A 27444-nucleotide genomic window follows, 5' to 3' on the forward strand; every position below is an offset into this window, starting at 1 on the left:
CCACAGCGACATCTGTCTTCTCCACATTCAGCGAAGGAGGAGGTGAGCTTGGAGCCAGGCAGTCAGTCCCGAGGTCTCCACTTTCCAGCTGGGGGTCAGGCAGACTTCAGGGAGCCTTGGGTTCCTCTTCCGTAAATGGTTTGATGTCACTGGCCTCCAGGGGTGGCTGTGAGGATTCAGAGCTGATAAGGTGACCGCCTAGGGCGGAGCCTGGTACCCTGGGGAGTTCAGCCCCTGGGGCTGGATTAACTAACTGTCCCTGGGGTACAGACTCCTGTTCCGAGGGCCTGGGGAAACCTCGCCGCCACCTTTGGCCTTGTGGTGCCCACCTCCCCATCTCCGCACCCGCCGGGACAGGCAGAGGAGTGGTCACTCTCCGGGTGGCCCCATCTTCCCCATCACAGCCTTCCTGCCTGCCGGGCACGGATGGGTCCCCCATGACCCCGCACCTATGCGTCACCAGAAACGGGCCGGGCAGCTGCAGGGGTCTGACAGCGAACCTTCCCCCTATCCCCGCCCAAGGAGCCACGCCCACACTCCCCACGCCCCTGTGTCAGTTCCTGCAGAGACAACCACACTCCTGCTCTCTCCCTCCAGAGGCCCCCAGGGCTCCTGCCTTCTCCTCCCTCCCGGGGCCTCCATTTCTCCATCTGTGACCCAGGACAAGTATAAACAGAAAGGCCTCCTGGCCCCATCCCTTCTGTGGGTCCTGCCAGCACACCCCACAATTTGTCTTCTCAAAGCCGGTACCTTCTGCTCCAGAACCCTCCATGACTCCCCCTACCCTTCAGGATCAAGTCCTGGCCTTCAAGCACCCCCCCACACACACCGCCCCCCTCAGAGCCTGCCTCTCCAGGCTTCCTGTCCCAACCACACTCCCTGCTTGTCCCGCAAGTTGTCCAACCACTTCCTGCCTCTGTGCCCCTCTCTGCCATGGGTCCCCTGCCCCATGTACCCTCTTTACCCATTTCTTCTACACCCTACCCCCTACTCCCCCAGTCCTTCAAAGGCCAGGCAGCTCAGGCTTTCTTTGAGCTCCCTTGGCCTGACCCTAGGGGCTACCTGTGACTAAAACCATGGGGAGCACACAGTTGGCGTTTACTATTTGCAAGATGAACAAGGGACTGCTCTGGGGATTGTCTCCCAGGCTCAGGGAGCACCGATGGGGGAGCACTTCCTGAGTCAGGCCCAGGCTCAGCGCTGTAGTGCCCTGACCTCCCAAAATCTCACAGCAGGCTGGTGAGGAAGGCACGGCTGTGTCCACTTTACAAACAGGGTAAAGGCTGTGGAGACTTGCTCAAGACCTCGTAGCTCAGAGCAAGGAGAGCAGGTTTTGAATCCAGGACCATCTGACTTCAGAAAGGAGATTACAGGGGCACCTGGGTGGTTCAGTCAGTTAAGCATCCAACTTCGGCTCAGGTCACGATCTCGCGGTCTGTGAGTTCGAGCCCTGCATAGGGCTGTGTGCTGGCAGCTCGGAGCCTGGAGCCTGCTTCAGATTCTATATCTCCCTCTCTCTCTGCTCCTCCCCTGTTCATGCGCTGTGTGTGCGTGTGTGTGCATGTGTGCGTGTGTGTGTGTCTCTCTCTCTCAAAAATAAATAAACTTAAAAAGAAAGGACAGTACAGAGGGTCCCTCTTTCGTTTGGGGCTATCTCTTGTCCCTGGAGGATTTTCCACCCGTGGAAGGGGGCAGACCCAATGTACCCCTGCCCTCCCTGGGCCCTGAGACCTCAGCCCCAGCTGCCACTTGGGAGAGTGTTCCTTCCTTATCCTGGGCCTCAGTTTCCCTGCCTGCAAAACAGGGAATGACGAGCCAGTGTCAGGCTTATACGTAAGGCACTTTTGGTGCGGAGTGACACCTGTGTAAATCCCACCTCCACCATCTTCTTGGGCCAGTTATCTCACCACATCAGGCCTCTGTTTCCTCATCTGCAAAATGGGAACAACGGAGTTCATGGGACTAGGAGCTCCAGCTGAGCCTCCTTGGCCAGGGCCCGGCCCCGGAAAGGTCTCCCGGGTAGGCTGTCAGGGTGATTATTTTCATCTGTCGGCTGGGGGCTGCCGGAGGCGCCCCACCAGCCCTGGAGAGGGTGGGATGGGGGAGCGGGGTGTGTGGGGGAGACAAGCCTGGAGCCTGGGCCCTCCCACCCCACTGCCTCCTCCCCCCTGCCTCAGGGCCCCCCACCCAGCGACACAGCCCGTGGCACTTCCTCTCCCCGCCTGGCAGGCCGCCTGGCCCAGCCCCTTCTCTAAGGAAGCGCATTTCCTGCCTCCCCGGGCCAGGCTGGATGAGCCGGGAGCTCCCCACCGCTGCCGCTCATACCCTTGCTCCTATCTGCGCCCCCGGGCCAGGGCTGTGTCGCAGCTGCCGTCCACGGGAGCCCAGCACCCCCTCCCCGTTCATCCTTCAGCCAGCGACCCCCGGCCCTGCGCCCCTGTGCCCACTTCTCCTGACCCCTCGGCCGCCACCTCAGAAGGCTGGAGCAGGGACGCCGCCGCTCCGGCCGCCTGTTCCCCTTGGGTCCCCGCTCGCGCCCACGCCGGCCCCCACGCCCGCCTGCAGCCCTGCCCCTGGACACCGGATAAGGCCCGGCGCACAGACCCCCAGCTGGACAGCATGGACCGCGGCACGCTTCCCCCCGTTGTCGCCTTGCTGCTGGCCGTCTGCAGCCTCAGACCGACAAGTAGGTGTCCAGGGACCCCGGGGTGGGGAGACTTGGCCCCAAGTGTTCCCGGCCTCTGGCCTGGTCCCAAGCTCATGCCCAGTGGGGCCGTCCGAGGGGGTTTGGACGGCCCCAGATGGACACCATAGGGTGACGAACCATCCTGGTTTGGCAGGACGACGAACATTCAGCCCTGAAAGTCTCAAACACGGATGAGTTATTTACCTTTACCTTAACCTTGGCCTCTAGCCTCCCAGCTATGTCCAGTTTCTCCCCAAGAAGCCCAGGTCCCAGAATGCTTGCTGTGCAGCCCTGGGAGAGTCTCCTGCCCTCTCTGAGCCTAAGTTCCTGTCTGAAGAACCTGTGGAAAGGAGGGCGTGTGGATTCCCAGCACTAGGGCACTTGGTTCGCATCTCGTGTGGTTGCTTCCTCGCGGTGTGATGTTGGGGGACTGCGAAGTGGGGGTGGGAATAGAACTCCTCCTGGGCTGTGGCGATGGTCGGTGGTGAGGCCAGTCTTGTAGAGAGAGTTCTCCGGAAGGCTGGAGGGTCCTGTGTTGTTTACTGTGGCTGTATGATTAGCTTTAAATTCCTGCCCCCTCGCCTCTCCGGGGCCTGTGAGTGGCTCCCAGAATGCTCTTGAACTTAGCGCTCTCCCTCTGCCTCTACTTACCCCCGCCTCCTTGAAATGCTGCCGGGTGGGGGCACGACCCCGGACTAGGGGTTTTGTGGGAGTTCCTCAGCCTGGGGGTTTTTCCAGGTGGTCTTGGCTCTCGGCCTTCTGAAACTGACCAGATGAGTGGCCGTGAGAAGCTGGGGGCTCCCAACCCCTCATCCCACTCATGTGGGCCTCTCTGTGCCCGCCTAAAACCAGGGGACAGCTCCTGTGGGCACCCCTTCACCCATGGTGCATCTAGGAACTCCCTAGAAGATCTGGGGGTGTGGTGGGGAGAACATAAGGGAAGAGCACAGCAGTGACCCCCCTCCCCACCTGATTCCACCTGTGGCATTTTAAACCCCCTACCCCCTACCACTGCCTCACTGATCACAAAAAACTGTCTCAGACATTAAGAGACCTAGCATGAATTTGACCTGGGGCTTGTGGCTCCTAACCACGTGTATTAAGCAAGCTCCCCCCCCTCCCCCCATGTAGCTCCTAGCAACCCTGCAAGATGGCCGCCTTTATCTCCCCATTTTATAGGAGAGGAAGTAGAGGCTGTGACCTGCCAAGTTCACACAGCCCAGACAGAAGCCTACCCGAGCTGCGCAACGGTCCCCAGGCTGCCCTGTCTTTCCCCCGCCTCCCCCACACTTCTAGCTTGATAACACTCTCTTCTTCGTAATCATCCGAGAAAGATCCGTGTAGGCTCTGGTTTTCCTGGATGGAAGGCAGGGGTGTGCTGGAAAATAATTAGCAACAGGGGTGGAGGGTGTGGGGGATAGCATTTTGTCAATGTCCAGGGTGTAAATGTTCCCACGTGGCTGAATTCAAGCTCCCAACTCCCCAAACTTGAAGTTAGGATGCGAGGTCCAGAAGTGCCTTTGTCTGGCACGCCAAAGATGGGACAGACAGAGATAACCTCAAGAGCGTGGATCGAGTGAAATGGAGTAAAATAAGTAGGAAGTAATGAGTTTTGCTCTTTGTTACCATTAAAAATACATAATTTATGGGGTGCCTGGGTGGCTCAGTCGGTTGAGCAGCCGACTTCGGCTCAGGTCACGATCTCGCGGTCCGTGGGTTCGAGCCCCGCATCAGGCTCTGGGCTGACGGCTCGGAGCCTGGAGCCTGTTTCGGATTCTGTGTCTCCCTCTCTCTGACCCTCCCCCGTTCATGCTCTGTCTCTCTCTGTCTCAAAAATAAATAAACGTTAAAAAAATTAAAAAAAAATACATAATTTATTTGTAAGCTTTATAACGTTTAATTTTTTTAAGATTTAATTTTTTTAATTTTTATTTTTTTGAGAGAGCGTGCTCACACGAGGTGGGGGGTGGGCAGAAGGGGGAGGGAGAGAGAGAGTCAGTCTTAAACGCTCTCCGTGTTCAGCGAGGATCCCGACTCGAGGCTTAATCCCATGACTTCGGGTTCCCGATCTGAGCCAAAATCAAGAGTCAGACGCTTAACCGACTGAGCCACCCAGGCGCCCCTAAGATTTTATTTTTATTTATTGTTGTTTTTAAAGTTTATTTATGTTGAGAGAGGGAGAGGGTGCGTGCACAAGCAGGGGAGGAACAGAGAGAGGGAGAGAGAGAATCCTAGGCAGGCTCCAGGATGTCAGCACAGAGCCTGATGTGGGGCTCGATCTCACAAATCGTGAGATCGTGACCTGAGCCACAATCAAGAGTCAAGATGCTTAACTGGCTGAACTACCCAGGCACCCCTATTTATTTATTTTTAAGTTTATTTGTTTATTTTGACAGAGACAGAGACCGTGCGAGTGGGGGAGGGGCAGAGAGAGGGGGAGCAGAGAATCCCAACCCCAAGAATCTGACCTGGGGCCCAAACTGGGCTCAAACCTACAACCCCGAGATCAAGATTCACATGCTCCCTCAACTGAGCCAGCCAGGCACCCCAAAATTTAATTTTTAATAATGGCTGTGTTTAACAGCCAGTTGGAAAAACGGATGACTTATATCATTCTGCTCCTGTGAACAGGTACCAGCACCCTGCTGGTGATCACAGGGCTCAAGGACATTCCAAACCATCCAGCTCAACTCATTTACCATCTGTGGCCCATGGAAGGCAGATGGGGGGCCTGGGTTAAGGTGTAGAACCCAGATCTCCACGCTGGGGATGGGGTGGGAGTGACCCTCACATCCTCAATCAGGCCAGAGAGGGTAAAAATGGGTCCAAGACGAGTCCAAGAATGGGTCCAGCCTTCTGGAAACACAGCTTGGCGGAATCTCTCAAAACCGTACTATGTGTAACAGCTCAGCCTTCAGCTCTATGGAGCTGTTTGCCCAACTCCATAAAGATTTGTCCAACTCCAAAATAAACTGTATGGTCCACAGGTACCTGGAACAAAAACCCAACTGGAAACCACCCAAATGTCCATCAGCCTGGGTCCTATCCAATGAATTATTTTTTTTTGTTTTTGTTTTTTTCTATCAAATGAATTATTATGCAGTGCAATACCATGCAGCCAAAACCAAGAAAAAGCTAAATCTATACACTGTTGTGGACAGATGTCTGGGACGCAGCATTAGATGTTCAAATGGCCATGACTCCATCTCTGTAAGAATAAAACAGTAATAGGGGCGCCTGGCTGGCTCAGTCGGTGGAACGTGCGACTCTTGATTTCAGGGTTGTGAGTGTAGAGATGACTTAAAAATAAAATCTTAAAAAGAAAAAAAAAGAAGAAAACAGTAATAATGCATAGTATGCATGGATAAAATTCCAACATCCCTGCTCTCCAGCACAAGGTTTCTCTAGGCAATTAATTGTCTTACAGACAAGAATTGGATGCTTGGGGCACCTGGGTGGTTCAGATGGTTAAGCGTCCGGACTCTTGAGTTCGGCTCAGCTCATGATCTCACAGTTCATGAGATCAAGCCCTGCGTCAGGCTTTGTGCTGACAGTGCAGCGCCTGCTTGGGATTCTCTCTCTCCCTCTCTCTCTCTCTCTGCCCCTCTCCCACTCATGCTCTCTCTGTCTCAAAAATAAGTAAACATTAAAAAAAAAAAAAAAGAATTGGATGCTTAACTGACTGAGCTCCCCAGGTGCCCCATCATGTAGGTTTTTAAAGAGCAATTTAGTTATATATTCACTTTGGGCTCCTCCTTAAAATAGATAATGGGAAAAAAGTCACTTCCCGAGTTCTTTTTTTTTTTTTTTTTTTTTTTTTTTCAACGTTTGTTTATTTTTGGGACAGAGAGAGACAGAGCATGAACGGGGGAGGGGCAGAGAGAGAGGGAGACACAGAATCGGAAGCAGGCTCCAGGCTCTGAGCCATCAGCCCAGAGCCTGACGCGGGGCTCGAACTCCCGGACCGCGAGATCGTGACCTGGCTGAAGTCGGACGCTTAACCGACTGCGCCACCCAGGCGCCCCCCGAGTTCTTTTATTAATGTAGGCGTTGTGAACATGCTGGTGGGTTGCTTACTAGTTTTTGTCTAGCTTGTTAAGGTAATTTTGATGCAAACGAATCAACATTTGGGAGTCTTGGTTACCCTTCTTATGCCCCAGAAGGTTTCTATGTTGTCATGTAGACTCCATAACCACCCCATCGTGTTTCCAGAATGTTCTTCCCCTTAAATGTGCCATCCCGTCGTTTGGTGAATCTCATTGCTGAATATTTAGGTGGTTTCCCCTTGGAGGCTGGTTATAAATACCACCGCCGCGCACGTTTTTGGTACATGCACCTCTTCCTGTATTTTGGAGTATTTCACTTGGATAGAGTCCCAGAGGCGAGGATGCTGGGATTCGAGGCCCACGTTGGGTGGCTGGGACCAAAGAGTGTTTCCGAAGTGTGGACAAGCCTACACTGAGGGTTGGGACAGAGATGGGACTTGGAGCCCTGTGCTGCCTACCACCTGTGCGGGGATCTGGGGTTCTCTGGAGAGGGGGCTAGTGACGCAGGACAGAGACCACAAATATCCATCCCTTAGAGCCTGCACTCCAGTGCACTTTCCCATTTGCCGGGAGGCAAAAGAGGAGATGTGTGAGCCAGGTGTCAGAGGACGAGACTCTGGGGACATGACCGTGGAGATTCTCTGTCATCTCAGCCAGACAGACAGTGACACTAAGACCCAGCTTTGGGACATCAGCCCCGGAGCCTGAAGAGGACCATCATCTGGGGTGGAGCTGACTTGATCCCTGGGACAGGGACAGGGGTGAAGGGACAAATGTGACTGCTGACATTGACTCAACACTCACTCTGTGCCAGACGCTGAACTATGCCTGATCTGTCCCATCAGACTCAAACTTCACCAAAGCCCAAAGAAGCAGACACTCCTGTCGCCCCCATTTGACAGCGGACGAGACTGGGGAACAGGCAGGCGGAGAGATCTGCTCACGCGGACCGCCCAGAAATGAGCAGCTGGAGCTTGAGCCGTGGGTCTAACCGCTGTGCGATACTGCCTGAGAGGAGGGGAGATTTGGTTCCCTTCCTGGCCTTACACTGACCCATCCAGCGAGAGTGTAACTGGATCGGTCCCGTCACAAAAGGGCTCTGAGAGTTGAACAGAAGTCGACCAAGAGGTCAAGTAAGGGAAGACCCTTGGTCTGGGAAAGAGCACGGCTGATGCAGGGAATGAGGTGTATTTGGAGAAAAAGCTCACGTCTCCCCAGTGGGCATAAATAATCATGAGAGCAGTTGCCCGGTCTTGAGCAACCCCGCGCATCAGGAGCCCGCTTAGCGGGCAGGCGTCCTCTGACCAACTTTCTCAGCAAGTGGATGAGGAGGGTGTCGTGATTACCGTCATCCCCGTTGTGAAGACAGTAACACTGAGGCACGGAAAGGGAGCTGGGAGCTGGCAGAATCGGGACCTGAACGTTGGCATGTATCCCATCCCTGCCCTTGTCAATTCCGTGGTAGGTTGTGGAGTGTGGACTTGACCCTGAGGGCGTTGAGCCACGGGAGAGGCTGGAGAAGGGAGAAGGGGGCGTTGGGGCGTCACCGGGGGGTGGCTGGGCTGGAAGCTGGGGAATGTGTGAGGCTGTAATTGGACCCTGAAAGGGGCAAAGGGTGGATGGGTGACTGAGGAAGAGGAAAAGCCTGTCAACAAGGCTCTGCCCCAGTATTATGAAATAATCACAGGTAGTGTGTTCAGAGTGCTTACGGGGCACCAGGCTCTTCACACGGCTGGGAAGTGGGTGCCGAGTGCGCGAGCCGGATCACCCGGGGTACAAATACAGGGCTCTGACACTTAATAGCTGGGCCACCTCGGGCAAACTCTTGCACCTTGTGGATCTCATCTCCCCATGCGTCCTGTGGTTACAATAACGGTACCCGCCTGTAGGCCTGCTGCAAGGATCCAACGAATGAACTCCTGGGCAGCCTCGGAATGGTTCCTGGCTCTCAGTAAGCACGATGAAAGCTGTTTTGCAACCGGGGAAACCGAGGCTCAGAGAAGTTAGGCCTTCGCTCAAGGTGACCATCTTTTTTAAGGGGTAGGGCTGGGGTCTGACCCAGGCTGTCTGACTCTGGAGTTGCTTTTCTCGACCATTATTATTCTCTGTGGCCTTTCAAGGTGCCGGGGTGGCCATCTGGAAAGCGCCGAGGTGGCTCTATGCTCATGGGTGGGGCGGAGGAGGAAGGGGACAGAGGTGGGAAAGTGGCTCCTGGGTCTCTCGCTCAGGCCGGGTCACCCAGGCCCCTAGTGGCGCCTCCTCCAAGCCGGGTCCCGGGAGGCCCTGGCGTTTCCCTTGGTGCCAGGGGATTGTTTTCAGCTCTGTCTGGGCCCGCCTCCGGCTCCGGGAGACAGGCCCGGGCGTCATACTCCCGCCTGTCTCCCCATTCTCGTCTGCGGGGTGGGGGAGCCAGGATTCGAAAAGGCCCCAAAATAAATGGACCTCTTATCTGATCTCCCAGCCTGGCCCGTTATCTGATCATTACATAATGGCCAGGCCTGTGGCCTCTCCCGCTGACGGCATGGAGGAGGTGGCCCCGGGTGGCCCGGCAATCCAGGAGGAACTGGGGTTCCTGGAAGTCTGGGGAGGGGGCAGGGAAAGTCCCAAGGAAAGGAGGAAGGCACCGCGTTAATCTGCAGGCCAGACCCCAGGTCACTGTGGGGAGAGGTGGGTCCAAGGCCCAGCCTGGCTAGCCATGTACCGTGTGATCTGCTCACGTCCTGCCTCTCCGGGCCTCAGTCTTCCCATCTGTATAGGAAGGGTCTGGACCAAGTCTGTGTTTGCTGATAGGCAGTGGGAGAGAGAGCGCTGAGGGGCACTGAGGGGCCTAGTGGGCCACCAGGGGGTGGGACAGCAGGAGGTGGGGTCAGCCCTCCCATCTGCTGGGGAGAGGGGGTCTGCTGGCCTGAGGCACCAGTGACCTCCCTGTCAGAGGTCCCTCACCTGCAGACTGCCCTTTCCACCTCACCCCAACCTCCTCATGCAGTTCGTTCTTCTCCAGTGACGGAAGTCACTCAGATAACTGTAACCAAAAGAAATGCCACATGCCCTGTCTCATAACCTCTACGGGTTATGTGGGTTCTAATTATCGTTCCACAGACGAGGAAAATGAGGTCCAAAGCGGTGAAATCGTTACCAAAGCCACATAGCCAGTAAGCCCGGGCCGGAGATTCAAACCCAGGTCGGCCTGGCTCCAGGGACCCTGCCTTCAATCAAAATGTCATATGACGCTTGCATTCTGATTCTTGCACGCAGGACAGGGCCAGGGCAAGGACGTATAAGGTGGGGCCCCCATAGCAGCCAAACGTCCTCGTCCTGAACTTCTCCTTCTCAACGTGCTGCCGGTGGATGGTATTGCCGTGACCAGGGACGGCCATCTTGAGTCCTTCTCTTCCCCCTGGGGGTCCTGAGCCCAGCAAGGCTGGCTTAGACAAAGACGGTCCAATAGCCTGGGATTCGGAAGAAGCCTCCCTAGCCCCCCTCCTCTGAGCTGGCGACGGCTGGACGTGCGGCCAGTCCCTCCGCGCCCATCTTTGATCTCCAAGAAAACAGGAAGTGAGCGCGACAAGATGGAGACACAAACTTCCAAACAGTCTCCCCTTCTCTGTCCTCCTTCCCTCCTCCGGAGCCCCCCCTTCCCCGGCACATTCCTTAGGACGAGGTGTAGGGGCCTCATTTCCTCTTCCTCCTCTGCTGGGTCAGGGTGAAATTCCATTCCCTTCCCTCAGGACCTGCGTTTCCGGGCGGCCCAGCGGCAGGCTCCGCGGCCCAGGCCTACTTCCCAGGGCCGCCCTCTGAACCTGGGCTGCCCTTCTGGCTCCCTCTGTCCCTCGGGGCCAGGAGACTCTCAACCCTCCTTGCCTCGTTCCTCCCAGCCCCCTGGAGGCACGGGAGGGAAGGTTTTCCTCTCCTGATCTCGGGCCTCGTCTCCCTTTGGAGAGAGCCAGCCCGGAGGCTTGCGTGTGTGCATGCGTGAGCCCTTCCGCATAGCAAGGGTCGCCTGATGTAGCAAATGAACATATAAGAGGCTCAGTGAAATTTGAATTTCAGGTAAACAATGAAAAAAATTTTAGTGTAAATATGTCCCGGGGTGCCTGGGCGGCTCAGTCGGTTAAGCGTCCAAGTCTTGATTTCGGCTCAGGGCATGATCATGGTTCGTGAGTTCAAGCCCTGTATCGGGCTCTGTGCTGACAGCGCAGAGCCTGCTTGGGATTCTGTCTCCCTCTCTGACCCTCCCCTACTCACTCTCTGTCTCGAAAATAGATAAATAAACATTAAAAAAATAGTGATACGTGTCCCATTTTATTATATTTAGGATATGCTTATACTTATAAAAATTAATCATTTTTTAGTCAACTTTAACTGGGCATCCTGCATTTTCTCCGTCAACCCAACCCCCAGTAGCACTGTGAGCTCAGGCAAGAGACTTTTCCTTCCTGAGCCTCAGTTTCTCCATCTGTGGAATGGATATAATGATATCACCTCGTAGGGTAGCTGTGAGAAGGTAATAAAGCCCTCAGCCGGTGCCAAGCACCCAATAGGCATTCAGAGAGTGGGAACATCGTCACCGCCTTATTCTTATCTGGGGCTCTCTCTGGCTGTTCTTCCCCAACAGGTCTTGCAGAAACTGTCCATTGTGACCTACAGCCTGTGGATGCCGAGGTGACATACGTCACGAGTCGGGTTCCCGAGGGCTGCGTGGCTCAGGTCCCCAACGCTACCCTTCAAGTCCACATTCTCTTCCTGGAGTCCTCAAGGGTAAGCGCCTGCTGGCAGGGCTGGGTGGGGCCCCAGAGAAAGGCCCCGGGCCAAGGGGATGAGGGGGGCCTTCCTTGCGGCTGTCCCTGGAGCAGTGGGTCACATCCTCACCAGGGCGCCTGCCAGGAGGGACACGTGGGCCTCTCACAGGGTCGGTAAGGGATGACATTCTGGGGCCAGCATCACAGAGGTCTGCTGGATGCCACAAGACCCAGGTGGGAAGGGGGGTTTGGCCACTGAGTGGAGAAGAACCACGTGAGCAGTGAGACGAACCAGGTGAGCCACCCCCTGTGCACCTGCAACGGTGAGGATCTTGACGCTTCTCGGAGGACTGAGCTCCCCTCCGGGCAGCTTGGGCTTTGAGAAGGGCTTTCCCTCCGTGGAGTCCAAATCCCCCTCCCTGGAATGTCCCTCATTGAACATCTATGACCTGGCCAGGCAGCCCACAGAGATTGGACGGCCGGTGATGCCACCTTGGAGACCAGCGTCCCTCCTGAGACCCCTCCTGAGGTCCAGCGTTAGCTTAAGTCCCTCCTAATGATAATAACACACCGACCGAATGCTTATTATGCACTAAATTCTGTGCCAGAGTCTGTGTGAGGCTTCCTGTGTGCTAGGTACTGTTAGAGACCTACTAAGAGCCAGGACCTGAGTTCAACATCTTATGTGTGTTAAGCCTCCCAAGGGCCCATCTGTCACAGTCTGTTATTACCCCCACGTTTCAGAGGAGGAAACAGGCCTGGAGAGGCAAAGCAACATGCCCCAGGCCACAGTTCACACTAGATTCTGGGAGCCCCCACGCTAGGCTGTCTGTCACCTGGCTCCCCAGTTGGGTGTGTGTTCAGTGGGCATCTGGCCTGCCTGGGCCGGTAGCCACACCTGGCTGATGTGGCCTCAGGTCCTGAAAGCGATTTAGTGGTGTCAGCTCAGTGAACTTGTGGCCAAGCTGCCCCTGAAACTGTTAAGTTGCCCTGCATTTGTGTGGTGATAAGAGGGTGCCCAGACCACCAATATCGGGGGGGGCCTGCTCCCCACCGCCCTGCCTGCCACCGGGACTGTGGGCCTCGATAATCCCCAAGCCAAGATAGCGCCAAGCACATGTTATAGGGTTTTCGTAGCCATTGTAATTTTTTTCAAGTTTGGTGATGATATGGAAAATAAGATTGCCCTCTAGAAGTTCGTTTTGTTTGTTCTGATGATCAGGTCTCTGTACCTCCTCCGGGTGACTGGGCTCCCCCAACCCTAATCTTTCAACGAGGGGCCAGAGTCAGAGAAAAGTCCCCTGCCAAGTGCCCGGGTCTATGGGAAACAGATGTGTAGACAGTCAGCCAGGATCCGGATGATCGGTGCTTTCTTGGGGAGGGCAGAGCAGGACAGGGATACTCCAACTGCTGTGGGATTAGGCAGGGCTTCCTGGAGGAAGCAACAACACGAAGGATGGTCAGGAGCTCATGGAGCAAAGGAGGCGTTAGGGAAGAGCAGAGCACAGAGTGAATGCACAGGCAGGTAAGGACCGTGGTTAGGGTCCAAATGTGGTTCGCCGTGGCGGGAGCTTGCTGTCCACATTTGGGGCAGGGATGGGGGCGGGGGTGAAAAGGCCCTGTCACCATATTAAGGAGTTTGGTCTTTATCCCGTGGGCAGTGACAGTCATCGGAGGGTTTTTAGGGGTACGGTAGAATGCCAGGGTCACTCGTGCCGTCCTAGAGCTCACGGCAACAGAATCTCCCATCACCCTCTGCCTCTTCCAGAAAACTCAGTCCCTGGGGCGTCTGGCTTTTAATCCGAGAAGCCACGCTGCAAGCCCCAAGACTGCCAGGCATGTCTGTCTGAGGGGGTGGTGGAGACAGCTGGGGCTCAGGAGACTGGCACTCCAGACTTGGATGCCACTGACCAGCACCCCACACGGTGCCTGGCCTGCAGAGGGGGCCCCTTCTCCTCACTCTCCAACACACACACCTATTTCTTACATGTTTGTGTCTTTCTTTTTGAGAGAGAGAGAGAGAGAGACAGACAGACAGACAGACAGACAGACAGAATCCCAAGCAGGCTCCACGCTGTCAGCGCAGAGCCCGACGTGGGGCTCGAACTCACGAACTGTGAGATCGTGACCTGAGTCAAAACCAAAAGTCAGATGCTTAACTGACTGAACCACCCAGGAGCCCCTCACACATATTTCTTGGGCTCAGGGACTCACCAAAGAATCACAGAGTGTCAGGATCTGGCCCAGGGCCTGACAGATACCAAATAACTGCTGAGTGAATGAATGATTGAATGAATGAATGAATGAATGAATGCACGCACTGCTGTGTGACCTTGATGCAACAGTGAAGCACGCAGGTTCTGGAGCCAGTCTTCAGATTGAACTTCGGCCTCACAGCTCAGGGCAGCACGGCCTTGGGCTACCTCTCTAAGGCCTTGGTTTTCCACGGGAAATACGGGGCCCATAACAGCACCTCCGGGGGCGGTGAGAATCCAGTGGGGTGGGGCAGGCAAATATTGAGTGCAGGCCTGCCCAGTAGCACTGCTTGTTGTTATAATGTCTCCTCTCTGGCCTCCGTGTCTCACCTGTAAAAATCTTGCCGGGTATGCTATGGTTTCCAGAATATCGTCCCGTCAGTCAACTAATTTGATCCCCAAAGGTTATTGCTCCCGGGTGGCTGAGGTAGGGGCGGTGAATCCCACCAGACCCCATGCTGTGACCCAGAAGGCCCCTTTCTCCCTGGGGAGGCCCCCAGGGATCGGGTCCTTGATAGCCCCCCCTCCCCACCGCCCGACAACCAGCCATCGACAGGTGCCTGCTCTGTGCCCAGCCAGCGTTGGGCATTGATGGTGCAGAGAGAAAGCAGACGTGACCCCTGCCATCGAGCCAATCCCAAGCCAGGAGAGGCAGAGGTGGGCATCAGCACCCCGGGTGTTGAGAGATGGGATCGGCAAAGAGGGGCACGCGGGGCTGTGGAGGGAAAGGGGCATTAGTGAAAGGCTCCTGGCGTCTAGCCAGACAGAGAGGGGGGTGAAGGGTATTGCAGGCAGAGCGCCCCACAGGAGCAAAGGCCTAGAGGCCAGAAACATGAGCTGGCGGGGGGTTGGCGGGGGGGGCGGCTATCTCAGCAACCAGCCCAAGCCCTCCCGACCTGTGGCCGCCTTCTTCAAACCCTGGCACGCCGAAACGGCTGTCCCGTCCACCCCTGCGCAGCGTCTGAATCCTCAGACTTCCTGCGGGTGGACAGCCGGTGAGCTGAGGGAGCCAAGCGGCTCGGGGAAGAGAGGTCTGCGGCAGACAGACAAGGGGGCCACTGGGCAGGGGCTCTATCTCACCGGGTCCCCGAAGGGCAGGCCGGAGCCTGGATTCCGGGAGGGGGCCCGGGGTCACATCCTGACCCGCGGAGACAGGAAACCGGCCTGGTGTCTCAGCGATTCCCGTCAGACCGACTGCACCGATCTGTCCTCCTAACAAACCCCAGGCAGCCAGGCAGAGCTGGGGCAGCCGCTGATTCACCCTACTTCTGGGCAAACCCGTGGCCAAAGACACCCCACCCACCCCCAAGCAGACGGAACCTGCTGGGCTCTTGCACTGACTCATTCCTGACCAGAGGGGCAGGCAAGGCTGCTCAGGCAGGGAGAGAGAGAGAATGAGAGTGGGAGGGGCCCTGGGCTACCATCCTGAGAGGCTGTGAAGGGCCGTGGAGGGCAGTGTCACTCTCAGACTCGGGCAATGGGGACCCCTGTTCAGGCCCCACAATTAATGGCTCTTCTCTGGCCCTCTTCCAGTTGTGCTTCTCCCCCGGGACAGGGTAGCTGCAGGTCAAAGGGACGTGGAGCCTGTACCCGTCCCCCGAGTCCGTGCTCTGGGTACCCGGACTCCAGAATTCCCTGCCCTGTGTGTGCTGAGCCCCCTCCTGAGGCTGCATGGGGCTCTTTCCCGTCCCACCCTCCAGCGGGGGCACTGCGTGACTAGTAGAAGCCCCTCCAGACCTAAAGGATGGGCGCAGTGGCTGTGTGTAGGGGGTGGCCATGGCAGAGCTTGGGCATTCGGGCTGCGTTGCCCACGTCCGTACTCGTGAAGAGAAGGAGGTAAAAAGAAAGGAGGGCAGGCTGGAAGCCAGGGGCTGCCATTTGTAGTCGTAACCCAGGCCTTACAGATATTAGGGGCACGTTTGGTGGAAAGGCACAGAATGGGCAGCAGCCAAACAGGCTGAGTGGGGATAGTCTGCTTTCTCACTGCTGTGTCCCCAGTGTCAAGTTCAGGGTCAGACTGGAAGTAAATGTTGGATGGATGGATGGAAGGATGGATGGATGGATGGATGGATGGATGGATGGGTGGGTGGATGGGTGTGTGGATGGATAATGGAAAGAAGGAAGGAAGGAGAAATATACATGCACGTGAACATTTCTTGACGGACCATCCCAAGGGGTTCGTGGTGCCACTTGCTGTCCATCTCTGGTTGTTTAGGGGTGTTCGCCAAGCTCCTGGAGGAGAGAGTTGTGCCCCTTCAAGGGCCCAGAAGCCCCAGGCTGGGCCCAGCACTGGCCTCTCAGATTGGCAAATGAAACTGGGGAGGTGGGGAGAACATAGGCTGACCAGGGGCCCTCAGCGTCGGAAAGTAGTAGGTCTCTCCTGGGGCGGGGGGGGGGGGGTCTGGAAACCCACTCTGTGTCCACCTGGCTAGAGACTATGACTCCTGGGATGCCAAACACTGGGCCGCCCGCCCCCACCCAAGATGGCAGGATGAAATCCAGCGGCCACACAATACTAGAACATCGCTGAGCCCCACTCCCCACTACACAGAGGGGAAGAGCGAGGCCCAGAGAGGGGATGCCACAGTGAGACGTAGCTAAGGCAATTCCAGCTAACTGCCGCCCACCTCTAATGCCAACCTCCCCAGCCCCAACCCATGGCACTCGGGATGGGCGGGCCAGGAGGAAAAGGCAGGTAATGAAAGCCATCCGCTGCTGTGTATTTAGCTAGGCACTGGCCAGCACACTCTGGAAGCAGAATCTCACTGAACCCGCAACCAGTCTGTGAAGCGGGCGTATCGTTCAGCCGATTTTCCAGATCGGGAAATCGAGCCCCAGAGAAGAAGAGTGACTGCCCAGGGTCACAGGTGAACGACCGAGCCCGCATTTGAAATCAGACCAGTCTGGCTTTGACCCCCCCCCTTCCCCGACCAGCCCGCTTGTACGTATCATCTGAGTCTGCTGGGCTGGACAGAGGGACGGCTGGCTCCAATCTGGCCGGCTCCAGTCTGGCCCTAGGAGGGTGGGGGCTGCAGGCAGCCCCAAGGCTCCACTCCTAGAAGAATTGCTGGAAGCAACTTTCTATAAGTGGCTACTAGTGTTCAGGGCCTCCTCACCGAAATCCCCCCTTCCCGCCACCAACCGCTGGGCCAACAATGGCATCTGTGGGACACTGGCACAAAAATAGAAACTCGGTCTCCCGCCCACCCACTCGGGGAAGGGGCGGGGGTTGGCCCGGTTCGGGGCTGGGAGTGAGGGGCTGGCCGGCCTGCCCACTTCCACGAGGCTCCCCCGAATTCCCAGGATGTCATTCAGAAGGCGGGGAACCTGGAGGTGGGGGGCAAGGCAGACCCCTTTCCTTTGCCTCTGGGCTCTGGGCTGGGAAGGAAGAGGGAAGTCCGTGTGCGTATGAGGGACTGCAGGGATGAGTCAGGGCCACGGGATGGAAATGTTTGCTGTGGAAACCCAACCGGTTTTTTCTGGGAACCAGCTGACTTCGGCCAGGTCCGGGAGCTCCGAGACCCCAGGGAGCCCAGCCTTCCCGCCTCCCTGAGTTTCCACGCCGCTCACTCGCCGTGTGGCCCTGGCCCGTGGCTCCCCCTCTTTGTGTCTCAGTCCCCAACCGTACAAGGAGGGACGTGGTGGTAACTGAGTGGTGGGTGGAGAGCTGAGTGTGTCGTGACAAATGTCCCGAAGTGTCAGTCTCTTCATGCCCTCACCCTTGGCGTGACCCGACGCTGACCTCCACTTCTCTTTTTTCACTTCCTTTATCCAGAACCCTACCTGGTATTTGTTCCCAACCCCGTCCTACCAAGTGGGGAGACTGAGGTACAGGGGAGCAGGTACAGTTGCCAAGCAGCGGCAAGAATGAGGGTTCCCAGGGCTCTTTCCTGCCAGCTCCGAGGGTGCCCTCCCAGCTTTTCTGTCGCCTGCCGCGTGCTCGGGCCGTGGATGCCCGGCAAGGGGCAGAGGACAGATCTCATCCCTGCGGATGAGCGTCTCCAAATCACGGGGCCCATCTCTTCGCTGTGTGTGGCCCCAAAGGTCACTCCCTCGGGTGAGGACAGACAGATGGGGCTAGACAGTGGTGTTGTACCCGTAAAATGGGAGAATAAATACCCGATTCTGCTTCACAAGAGCACATGTCGCCTGCTCAGTACAGGGCCAGGCACAGGTTAAGTTGAACCATGTGAAATTACCGATAGTCAGTTGCTTTGTCAACCGTTTCGTCTAGGTCAAGTTTGCCCGTTTAGAGGGTACAGTTGAACGGCGTTCAGTAGCCACACAGAGCTGTGCAAACAGATGTGATTGCACACGCATTCAGGGTAAGGAGGCGAGGGCAGGTCCGTTCTCAAAGATTCTGGCAGGTCGGCTGTACCGCGGAGGTGGGTCTCCCTTTGCTCCGGTTAATTTCAAGTAGTCTGCTAATTATACTTCAATTTTTATTTATTTTTTTATTTTTTATTTTTTTTTCTTCTTTTTTTTTATTTTATTTTTTTAAATTTTTTTAACGTTTATTTATTTTTGAGACAGAGAGAGACAGAGCATGAACAGGGGAGGGTCAGAGAGAGGAAGACACAGAATCCGAAACAGGTTCCAGGCTCCGAGCTGTCAGCACAGAGCCTGACGCAGGGCTCGAACTCACGGACCGCGACATCATGACCTGAGCCAAAGTCGGCCGCTCAACCGACTGATCCACCCAGGCGCCCCTATGCTTCAATTTTTAAATTAATTAATTAAACAACAATTTCAGATAGAGATCACAATCCCGGAACAAAATGTCAGTTCTGACATTTAGATTTGTATTTCATAGTTTCCCCAAATCTATTAAACCCAGCGTTTAACTTTTAAGGTGTTTAGAATGTATACCTATTTTTTTTTAAGTTTTATTTAAGTAATCTCCACATCCAAAGTGAGGCTTGAATTCGCAGCCCTGAGATCAAGAGTCCCATTCTCCACTAAGCCAGGCACCCCTAGGGTGCAAAATATTTTACGAAATTGATTTTAAAAGATATTTCAAAAACCAAAATGTTATAAACCCTTTAGAAAACGCTAAACGAGGGGTGCCTGGGTGGCTCATTCGGCGAAGCATCTGACTCTTGGTTTCCGCTCAGGTCATGATCTCACGGTTCAAGTCCGATCTCACAAGTCCAAGCCCCTCATGGGGCTCTGTGCAGACAGCGTGGAGTCTGCTTGGGATTCTCTCTCTCTCTCCCTCTCTCTCCGCCCCTCCCCTGCGTGCTATCTCTCTCTCTCTCTCTCTCTCTCTCTCTCTCTCTCTCTCTCAATAAATCAACTATAAAAGAAAACACAAATCAAAAATGTGATCTTATAAAATATAAATTAGAAATATATATTGCTGTATAAATTCGCACAAAAGTCGTGATTCAAAGATAGCCAACCTCAGTAGCTCACTAAAATGGAAGGGCTACTTGTGAAACGTTGAAAATGAAATCACATCGTTCGCTCTTTTGTTTTAAAGAGCAAAGTCACAAACAAAGAGTGACTATGGTGTCATTATTGACTGACGGAAATACTTCTGGGCAGATTTTTCCAGTGGCTGCAGCGCGCTCTCTGGCTCTGTGACATCAGCTGGGGAAAGGGCCAGGAGATAATTGGAAGTGAAATCTAAAACTTTCCACTGATGTCTTCATCTTGAAATACCGCTCTCCCTTTTGAGAAGTATGAGGAGGTTTAAGGGGTTAGGTTTTATCTCCGTGTAGAGACTGCCCGCTTTGGAGAGCGGCTGGAACTCATTTTCCAGTGAAGTGTTTCCATCCGTCTTTGTCCTCGTGAGTCCTTGGTGGGGCCCCTGAGGCACGTCCCCGCCTCGGTTTCAGCAGCCACCTGTTCACCGGCTCAGAAAGTCTTTGGGCAGGGCTGAGGGTGCTGGTCTTTCAATAGAAGCTTTGCCTTGGGGATCGCCGTGTCCTTTTTCTTCTTGGGAATAAGGAGGTACAGAAAAATGTGGGGCCATACAGTGAGAGGCGAGGCCTGTCCAAGTGCGTATCCTAGCTCCGTATTTAGTGCTGTGTGATCCTGGGCAAGTGACTTTACCTCTCTGTGCATTTCCTCATCTATTAAGTGAGAACAATGCTGCCTACCTCTTCAGGTTGTGAGTAGATCAGTCCGTATGCAAAACACTTAGCACAGGCCTGGCACGTAGTAAGCACCACGTAAGTGTTAAGTGTTGTTGTTGTTGTGGATGCGGTTGTGGTTACGAAAGCATTCTAACTGCATACACCACGGGAGATTAAAACTTTTCATGCAGTGGGTACCTCTCAAGACAAATGATTTCAACTTCCTCGTCTTCTAGCAAAAGGATGGCGTTCCAGCCACAAAAATACGGGCATTTTAGTGCTTCAAGATAGTAAGGCAAACAGGAACACCGCAAGCTGGGAAGGGGCGGGTGCCTCAACATTGCTGCCTAGGAACAGAGAAGGGGCACAGGGCGCTGCCTAAGTCACACAGATGCTTGCAGGCCTGGTACACAGCAGGTGCTCAATAGAAACAACCACCTTTGATCTACTGGATACAGTTCGGGCTTATTGCCTTTTTAAAAATCTCTTTGGATTTGATGAGACTAATCGCCTTCGTTCACTCAGCAAATGTTACCCGAGTATCTCCCGAAGGCCGGGCGCGGCTCTGGGCGCTGGGAGACAGGGGCGGCCCAGTGGGGCAGGGCGAGGGGAGGGGAAGCTGACAGTGAGTCTTCGCCACAGGCTGAGCAAGCCTGACTGCTGCGCGTGTCCCTCTTCTGCCCCCACCCTAGGAGGTGTCAGAGCTGGAGCTGAAAATCCAGAAGTCCACGCAAAATGGCACGTGGCCCCGAGAGGTGCTCCTGGTCCTCAGCGCGAACAAGAACGTGCTCCTGCGGCTCCAGGCCCCAGGAATCCCACTCAACCTGGCCTTCGTGAGTGTGTTACCTCCAACCTGGGCGGAGGCCCCTGCCGTCCGTCTCTGTGGGCCGGGCTCCCCTGCCCCAGCAGCCCCGCTTCTCCTTTTCATTCTGACGTTTCTCACCGGGGCCCTGCCTGGCGAATCCCATGGGGCCCTGATGAGAGAGCCCAAAAAGCGGCAGGGTCTGGGGTAAAGATTCCAAACCCGGACGTGGGAGTCAGGGTGACGGGCAACCCTGGCCATCTCCAGTCTTCTTGCATCACCTCTGTTTTCCCTCCTATCCGGTGGCCGAATCGGATTCAGTGACATCCCGTAAAGCAATCTGGTCACTGTCTTTGAAGAAGTTACAAGATCTGCTTGAAAACATCTATGTACAAAGGAAAACTAACAACATGTTAATAGTGGTTACGGCTGGGAAGTGGGATTGAGAGAGGTATTTATTTGTTCTTTACGCTTTGTTGAATTGGCAACGTTTGCTCTCATGAACATGGCCTACACTGGAGAAAAAAAAATATGTTTTAAAAACTCAGGTTTTAAAGTGTCAGGCACACACCCACCAGAGAGGAGGTCAACTGGCTGGGACCCACAGCAAGGGGGGGTCAGGGCTGGAGGAGGTGGGGTGGCCTGTGGGCACTGCCTCCCCTACTGGAAGGCCCTGGGAGGTGGCCCCCAGATGGGAGCGGCTGCTGTTTACCGCCAGAGAAAGCGGAGGGCAGGGGTGGGGGTGAACAGCAAAGATAACAAGGGGGAGAGAGACACAGAAAGAAAAATGGAACTAGGCAGAGGCAGCATGTTGTGGGAAGGACAGACACTCAAGAGAAACCACAGAGAGAGGAGGAGGAGGGGAGCTGGGAACCCAGACAGACCCAGATCCAGGGCTGCCTGGGAGATGGGCCCAGAGACGAGAGCGGTTGGGGGTGGGGTGAAGCAGCCAGGCTGGCCCCAGGCACCAGAGGGAGAGGGCCAGCCTGAAAGCCCCGGGAGCCATGGACACCGATCAGGAGGGCAGAGCCCGAACAGCCCCAGGTGGGACTTCCCTCTGTTCCCCGTGGGGTAAATCAAGGCCCCGTGGAGAGCCAGGCCTGCCAGGGCTCCTCCTCCCCGCCTTGACTTGCAGCACCCCCCCCCCTTCCCCTTCCCGTTCCTGGGCCCTGCAGGCGGGGCCCTGGGTGACGCAGGGAACACGAAAATGCACCCGCCTGGCAGGAAGGTCGCAGTAGTGGCTGGCTCCGGCCAGGCCAGGCCAGGCCTTCCTCCCTGGAACTAAGAATACTCAGGATGGGGGTGGGGCACTGTCGGAGCTGCTGGCGTCCCAGCCACAGCTACCTGAGCGGGTGGAGGGGCTCCACAAGAGGGGCCGCAGCAGGGTTTGGGGCTCCGGCCTCTGGGCCTGACCCAGCACCAGGCAATTGACAAACGCCTTGCCCTTTAATCCCTGTTACATGCCCATTTTACAGATGATGACCCTGAGAGTCAGACTGGGTAAAGGTCCCTCTTCTCCTCCAGCTCTAAACCACTCACTGCCCCAGCCCTTCTATCATGGGGGCTGGGATCCTCACCCGGGCGCTCATCACTTTGTTCCCTCGTTTAAGTCCTGCTCCGTTCTAGGTGGACCATTCTGTGGTGTCTTGCCTACCCCCACTGTCAGGCAGTCCCCCTTAGTATCTAGCCTGAAGCCCTTAAGGTGGTATTGTTCCAGAGCGATGCGCCTGGCTTTGAAGATGGAATGCAAAGGAACTCCTGAGTCTGGGGCCCCAGCAGCTTCCTCTGAATCCTTTTGGCTTCAACAGAACACCTCTTCCAGGAAGTCTTCCCTGCTTCCTTCCCCTGGCCCACCAGGGTCTCACCTGAGGCATGGGCAGTAGAGCAGTGAGGTGCTAGACGCCTCCAGATTCCCATCCCTGTCCCTCCAGAGACCTGTCTTGCTCCCTTGCGTCTATTAAATAACATCCTCCGTCTACCGTTGTTTCACATGACTTGAGGCATGACTGTCTTCTGGGCGGTAAGATCCCCCAGGGCAGGGACAATCCCTTAGTCTCTCATTCATTCATTCATTTACTCATTTGTTTCTTCTTTCCTTCCTTGCTCCCTTCCCTCGGCACAAGGAGCACCTGCTATGTGCTGGGTATCTGGGTAAATCTGACACGTCAGGATCCCCGGTGCTGGGCCCAGGGCCCGGGCACAAAGTCGGATTAATGTTTCCCAGTGCCTACTATGTGTCTGGCACCATGCGGGGGTGGGCAAGGCACACACTGTGCCTCACAGACCCTAGCCACATAATGTCACAAGGGTAGGTTGAATGAGTAACACTATGGAAGGCGGGGGAGGTGGTGTTTGAATGAACAGGTGAATGAACACAGATGCGTGTCCATCCGGCACCCCAGGTATGGGAGGGAGATGGGACAGATCTGGCTCTGGGCAGGGGGTCAATTAGTGGGCCTCAGATTGATCAGGCTCGGGATTCTCAGCCCTGCCTCCTCCAGTTAACCAACTGGCTGCCTCCCCAACTCACCTCCCAACCTCCTGAATGGAACAGAGGGGGCTCAGGCCCAGGAACAGCACTCTGAGCCTCCACGTGTCTTCCCAGGACCCCAAGATGGTCATCTTCCAAGGACACCCAGGAATCAACACCACAAAGCTGCCACCCCTCACCACCAAGAGTCAGCTCCTCAACTGGGCAGATACAAAGGGCCCCATCGCATCTGTCGCTGAGCTGAACGACCCTGAAAGCATCCTCCTCCGTCTGGACCAAGGTCAGCTTCCCCCAGCGGCCTCTTTGGACTCAGGACTCAGCTCTGGAAAAAAAAATGTGAATTCCTCTGACCCGTTCCTCAGATGTGGACACTAAGGCTCCAAACTGGGATGTGATTTGCCCCAGGTCACATAGAGCAAGTCAGTGCTCTAAGGGGACAGTAATTTTTGACCTAGAAAGCAGCACGTTTACATTGTTTATTGTGCACCTACTATGTGTTCAGTCCTATGCTAGGCATCTGGGGAGTCTGTGCAGACGGACCCAGATCCTGCCATCCTGGAGCCAACACCGTGGTGGGGAGATGATAATAAACACGTCCACAGATGAATACATTCCATAATTTCAGGTCATGGTAAATGCTGTAAGAAAGAAGAAAGTTAAAAAAAAAAAAAAAAAAGAAAGAAAGAAGAAAGTGAGGTGATGCGCTGGTCATTGCTGGGCTGCACCCCTAACATGAGCCGTGGGTTCATGCCTTTATTACCCCTGTGTTGACAGATGAGGCAACGGGCCAGGGGATTTGCCCCAGGTCACCTGGCAGTAAGTGGTGGAGGGGAGACTTGAACTCCGGTCCTCCCAGGCACCCCACTTCCTTGCTGCTCCACCCTGCCCACCCCGCTTTTACTGTGTAGCGGTGCCAGGCTGCCCCAGAGAGGAACTGAGGTGAGCTTGTCCCCACAGCCCCAGGGTCACCGTCCTCCTGCAGTCTGGAACCCCTCATGGACATGGGCCACACGCTCGAATGGAAGCCGCTCACTCCGGCCTCTGTCCGGGGCTGTCGTTTGGAGGGTGTGCCTGGCCACAAGGAAGCACACATCGTGAGGGTCCTGCCCGGCACCCAGGACAGGTAAGCGTGCCTGACCCCGCCCCAGGCCCCGCCCGCATCAAGCCCCACCCCTGGCTAGTAACAGTATTGTTTCTGCCACCTTATCTCTGGGCCCCGCCCCTTATGGACCTGAGCCCCACCCACTTCCACGCCCATCCCGCGGACCTACAGAGACCAGGCGAAAGCCCTCAATCCCTCAATCGCTGCCCACCAGACCCCAGGCCTGGTCCCCTCCTGGCCAGTCTCCATCAGGTCCCACCCAACCCCGCATTCCTGCCCTGCGCTGACGCCGGGGTCTTTCTCCCTGCAGGCCCCGGACGGTGACCGTGAAGGTGGAACTGCGTTGTGCCTCGGGGGATCCGGACGCTGTGCTTATCCTGCAAGGGCCCCCCTATGTGTCCTGGCTCATCGACGCCAACCACAACATGCAGATCTGGGTGAGTCTTGTTCGGCGACCCAGATAGCCCTGCGCGGGCCTCGCAGGGGCTCTCCAAAGAGGGAACCCAACCTCCCCGCATTAGCACCCCAGCCCTGAGCCTTCACACATCCACCTTCTTCCTCTGTGCACTATCTGTTCTTCCTTCAGACCTCCACCCAGATGGCACCTCCTCCGTGAAGCTTTCCATCATCCCTTCGGGAGGCCCCTACCCCAGCCCACAGGGTCAGGGAAGTTTCCTGGAGAAGTGAACCCCAAGCTGATGTGAAGGACAAACAGCAGCCAGGAGATGAGGGGAGGTAGCCCAGGCAGAGAGGAAACCGTAGGAGCAAAGGAGGGTGGCACTGAGGCCTGCCATAACCCTGGCTGGCCTGCGGCGCCCCTGCCAGGCTGCCCCCTGACTGCGGCTGTGGCTCCCTGCTCTCTTGTTAGACCACTGGGGAATACTCCTTCAAGATCTTTCCAGAGAAGAACATCCGCGGCTTCGTGCTCCCTGACACACCCCAAGGCCTGCTGGGGGAGGCCCGGAGACTCAACGCCAGCGTGGTGGCATCGTTCGTGGAGCTCCCGCTGGCCAGTGTCGTCTCGCTGCAGGCCCGCAGCTGCGGTGAGCACCCTCCTCCCTTCCCTCGCCCTCTCCCTGGATCAGTGGCCCCGGGACAGCGAAAGTGCCCCTGGCCGCTGTGTGAACGGGGCCGCTGCGTCAGCCCAGGGGAGCCCTGTCTTCCTGTCCCCTGTCTTCCTTGTGCCCCGCCTGAGGACTGAGCGGCTAGTTACCGAAGCGCTTGGTGCCTGGTGCACAGGGAGCGCTGACTGCCTGCCGGCCTCTGCTGCCCTGCAGGTGGTGGGCTGCAGACCTCTCCCGCACCTGTCCAGACCACCCCTCCCAAGGAGAGCTGCAACCAGGAGCTGCTCCTGTCCCTGATCCAGCCCAAGTGCTCCGAAGGCGTCATGACTCTGGTACTCAAGAAAGATCTCATCTCGGTAAGGGCATCCCCACCCCCCAGCCCCAGGGAGCAGAGCTGGTCGTTCCTTTAGGCCAAGAACCTTGGGGGTCCTGTGCGCCTGGGTGGCTCAGTAGGCTAAGCGTCTGACGTCGGCGCAGGTCACGATCTCGCGGTTTGTGGGTTCGAGCCCCGCGTCGGGCTCTGTGCTGACAGCTTAGAGCCTGGCACCTGCTTCGGATTCTGTGTCTCCCTCTCTCTCTCTCTGCCCCTCCCCCGCTCATGCTCGCGCTCTCTCTCTCTCTCTCTCTCTCTCTCTCTCTCAAAAACAAAACGTTTAAAAAAGCAGATAGTAGTTAGTCATCATTAATTAATCCTAAATGCAGGTTGAGCTGAGGGGTCATTTAACGGAATATTTTAAACAACATAATCTCCACCAGATTGAAGAACAAGGCACTTACTATAAAAATAACACTGGATTTTTTTTTTTAATGTGAAAAACCAGAAAAGAAAATTGCAGTCTTCCTGCCCAAAGACAGTGGCTACCAATATTTTAGTGTGTTTCTCAAACATGTTCTCTGTGGATTTCTTACATGGTGAAATCCTGTCCAACGCACTTGTCTGTCTCCTGCTATATTCACTTCATGTATTTTTAGAACTTTGACGAATGTACTTAATATCACTTTAATGAGCGCATATTCCATCATATTGACACGACATAATTAACCCTTCCTCCCTTGTCAGACATTTAGATTGCTTCCAGTTGTGCAACGTTATAAATGCGCAGAAAATATTGTGCATTCTTTACATAGGATTATTTTCTTGGGATAGATTTCCACATTAGTGAGATTTCTGGGTCCAAATGATTGACTATTCTGTTAAGTTTTGATACATGTTGCCACCCTACTTTTCCAAAAGATTCTAGTTTTCACTGCTGATTTAGGGGAGCACTTTGACTCTCTCTCCAGACAATGATTTAAGGAAAAAACCAAAACCAAAAAAAAAAAACCAAAAAACCCACCTTTGCCAGAGCACCTGGCTGGCTCTGTTGGTGAGGCATGTGATTCTGGGTCTTGGGGTCCGTGAGTTGAAGCCCCACGCTGGGCATAGGGCTTCCTTAAAAAATAAAAATAAAAGAGAATTTTAAAAATTCCAAAAACCTTTGCCAACGAGAGGTGGGACATGGTGTTCTTGTTTCAGTTTTTAAAATTTTTTTTTTTCAACGTTTATTTATTTTTGGGACAGAGAGAGACAGAGCATGAACGGGGGAGGGGCAGAGAGAGAGAGGGAGACACAGAATCGGAAACAGGCTCCAGGCTCCGAGCCATCAGGCCAGAGCCTGACGCGGGGCTTGAACTCCCGGACCGCGAGATCGTGACCTGGCTGAAGTCGGACGCTTAACCGACTGCGCCACCCAGGCGCCCCTTTTTTTTTTAAGTTTATTTTGAGAGAGTGCAAGCAGGGTAGGGCCAGAGAGAGGGAAGAGAATCCGAAGCAGGCTCTGTGCCGTCAGTGCAGAGCCCGATGTGGGGCTCAAACTCACAAACCGCGAGATCACGACCTGAGCCGAGATCATGACCTGAGCCCAAATCAAGCTTAACCACCTGAGCCCCCAGGCACCCCTGGTTTTGGACATTTAAAAACACCGGGCCATCCTAGCTGCCCATCTTCCCCTGTGGGATGTCTTCCAGCCTGAGGCAGGAAATCTTGGCCAGGGCCTCGACAAATCACCCATGTTCTCGGGATTTTGAGAGTGACACTTAAATCTGTAGTTAGGTCCATGTGGAAATTTGGGGGGGGGGGGCTGTGGGGTTCAGGGGCAATACGAATCGCCACCTGTCTGCTGCCCCGCTCTTCTCCCCC

The 27444-nt window shown here is 55.4% G+C and overlaps 1 protein-coding gene across 1 annotated transcript in view; it reads left to right on the plus strand.

The window, feature by feature from the left end:
- The first annotated feature begins 2251 nt into the window (after positions 1-2251).
- Positions 2252-27444, plus strand: part of ENG (endoglin) — a 31553-nt gene continuing 6360 nt past the window's right edge. The window contains exons 1-8 of the mRNA XM_047829058.1: positions 2252-2686; positions 11348-11490; positions 20499-20639; positions 23214-23379; positions 24057-24222; positions 24512-24638; positions 25070-25244; positions 25479-25621. Of these exons, the coding sequence (XP_047685014.1) occupies positions 2620-2686; positions 11348-11490; positions 20499-20639; positions 23214-23379; positions 24057-24222; positions 24512-24638; positions 25070-25244; positions 25479-25621 (1128 nt within the window). The 5' untranslated portion in view covers positions 2252-2619. The remainder of the gene's footprint in view (positions 2687-11347; positions 11491-20498; positions 20640-23213; positions 23380-24056; positions 24223-24511; positions 24639-25069; positions 25245-25478; positions 25622-27444) is intronic.

The sequence above is a fragment of the Prionailurus viverrinus genome, chromosome D4 (genome assembly GCF_022837055.1).
Source record: "Prionailurus viverrinus isolate Anna chromosome D4, UM_Priviv_1.0, whole genome shotgun sequence".
Classification (NCBI taxonomy): domain Eukaryota; kingdom Metazoa; phylum Chordata; class Mammalia; order Carnivora; family Felidae; genus Prionailurus; species Prionailurus viverrinus.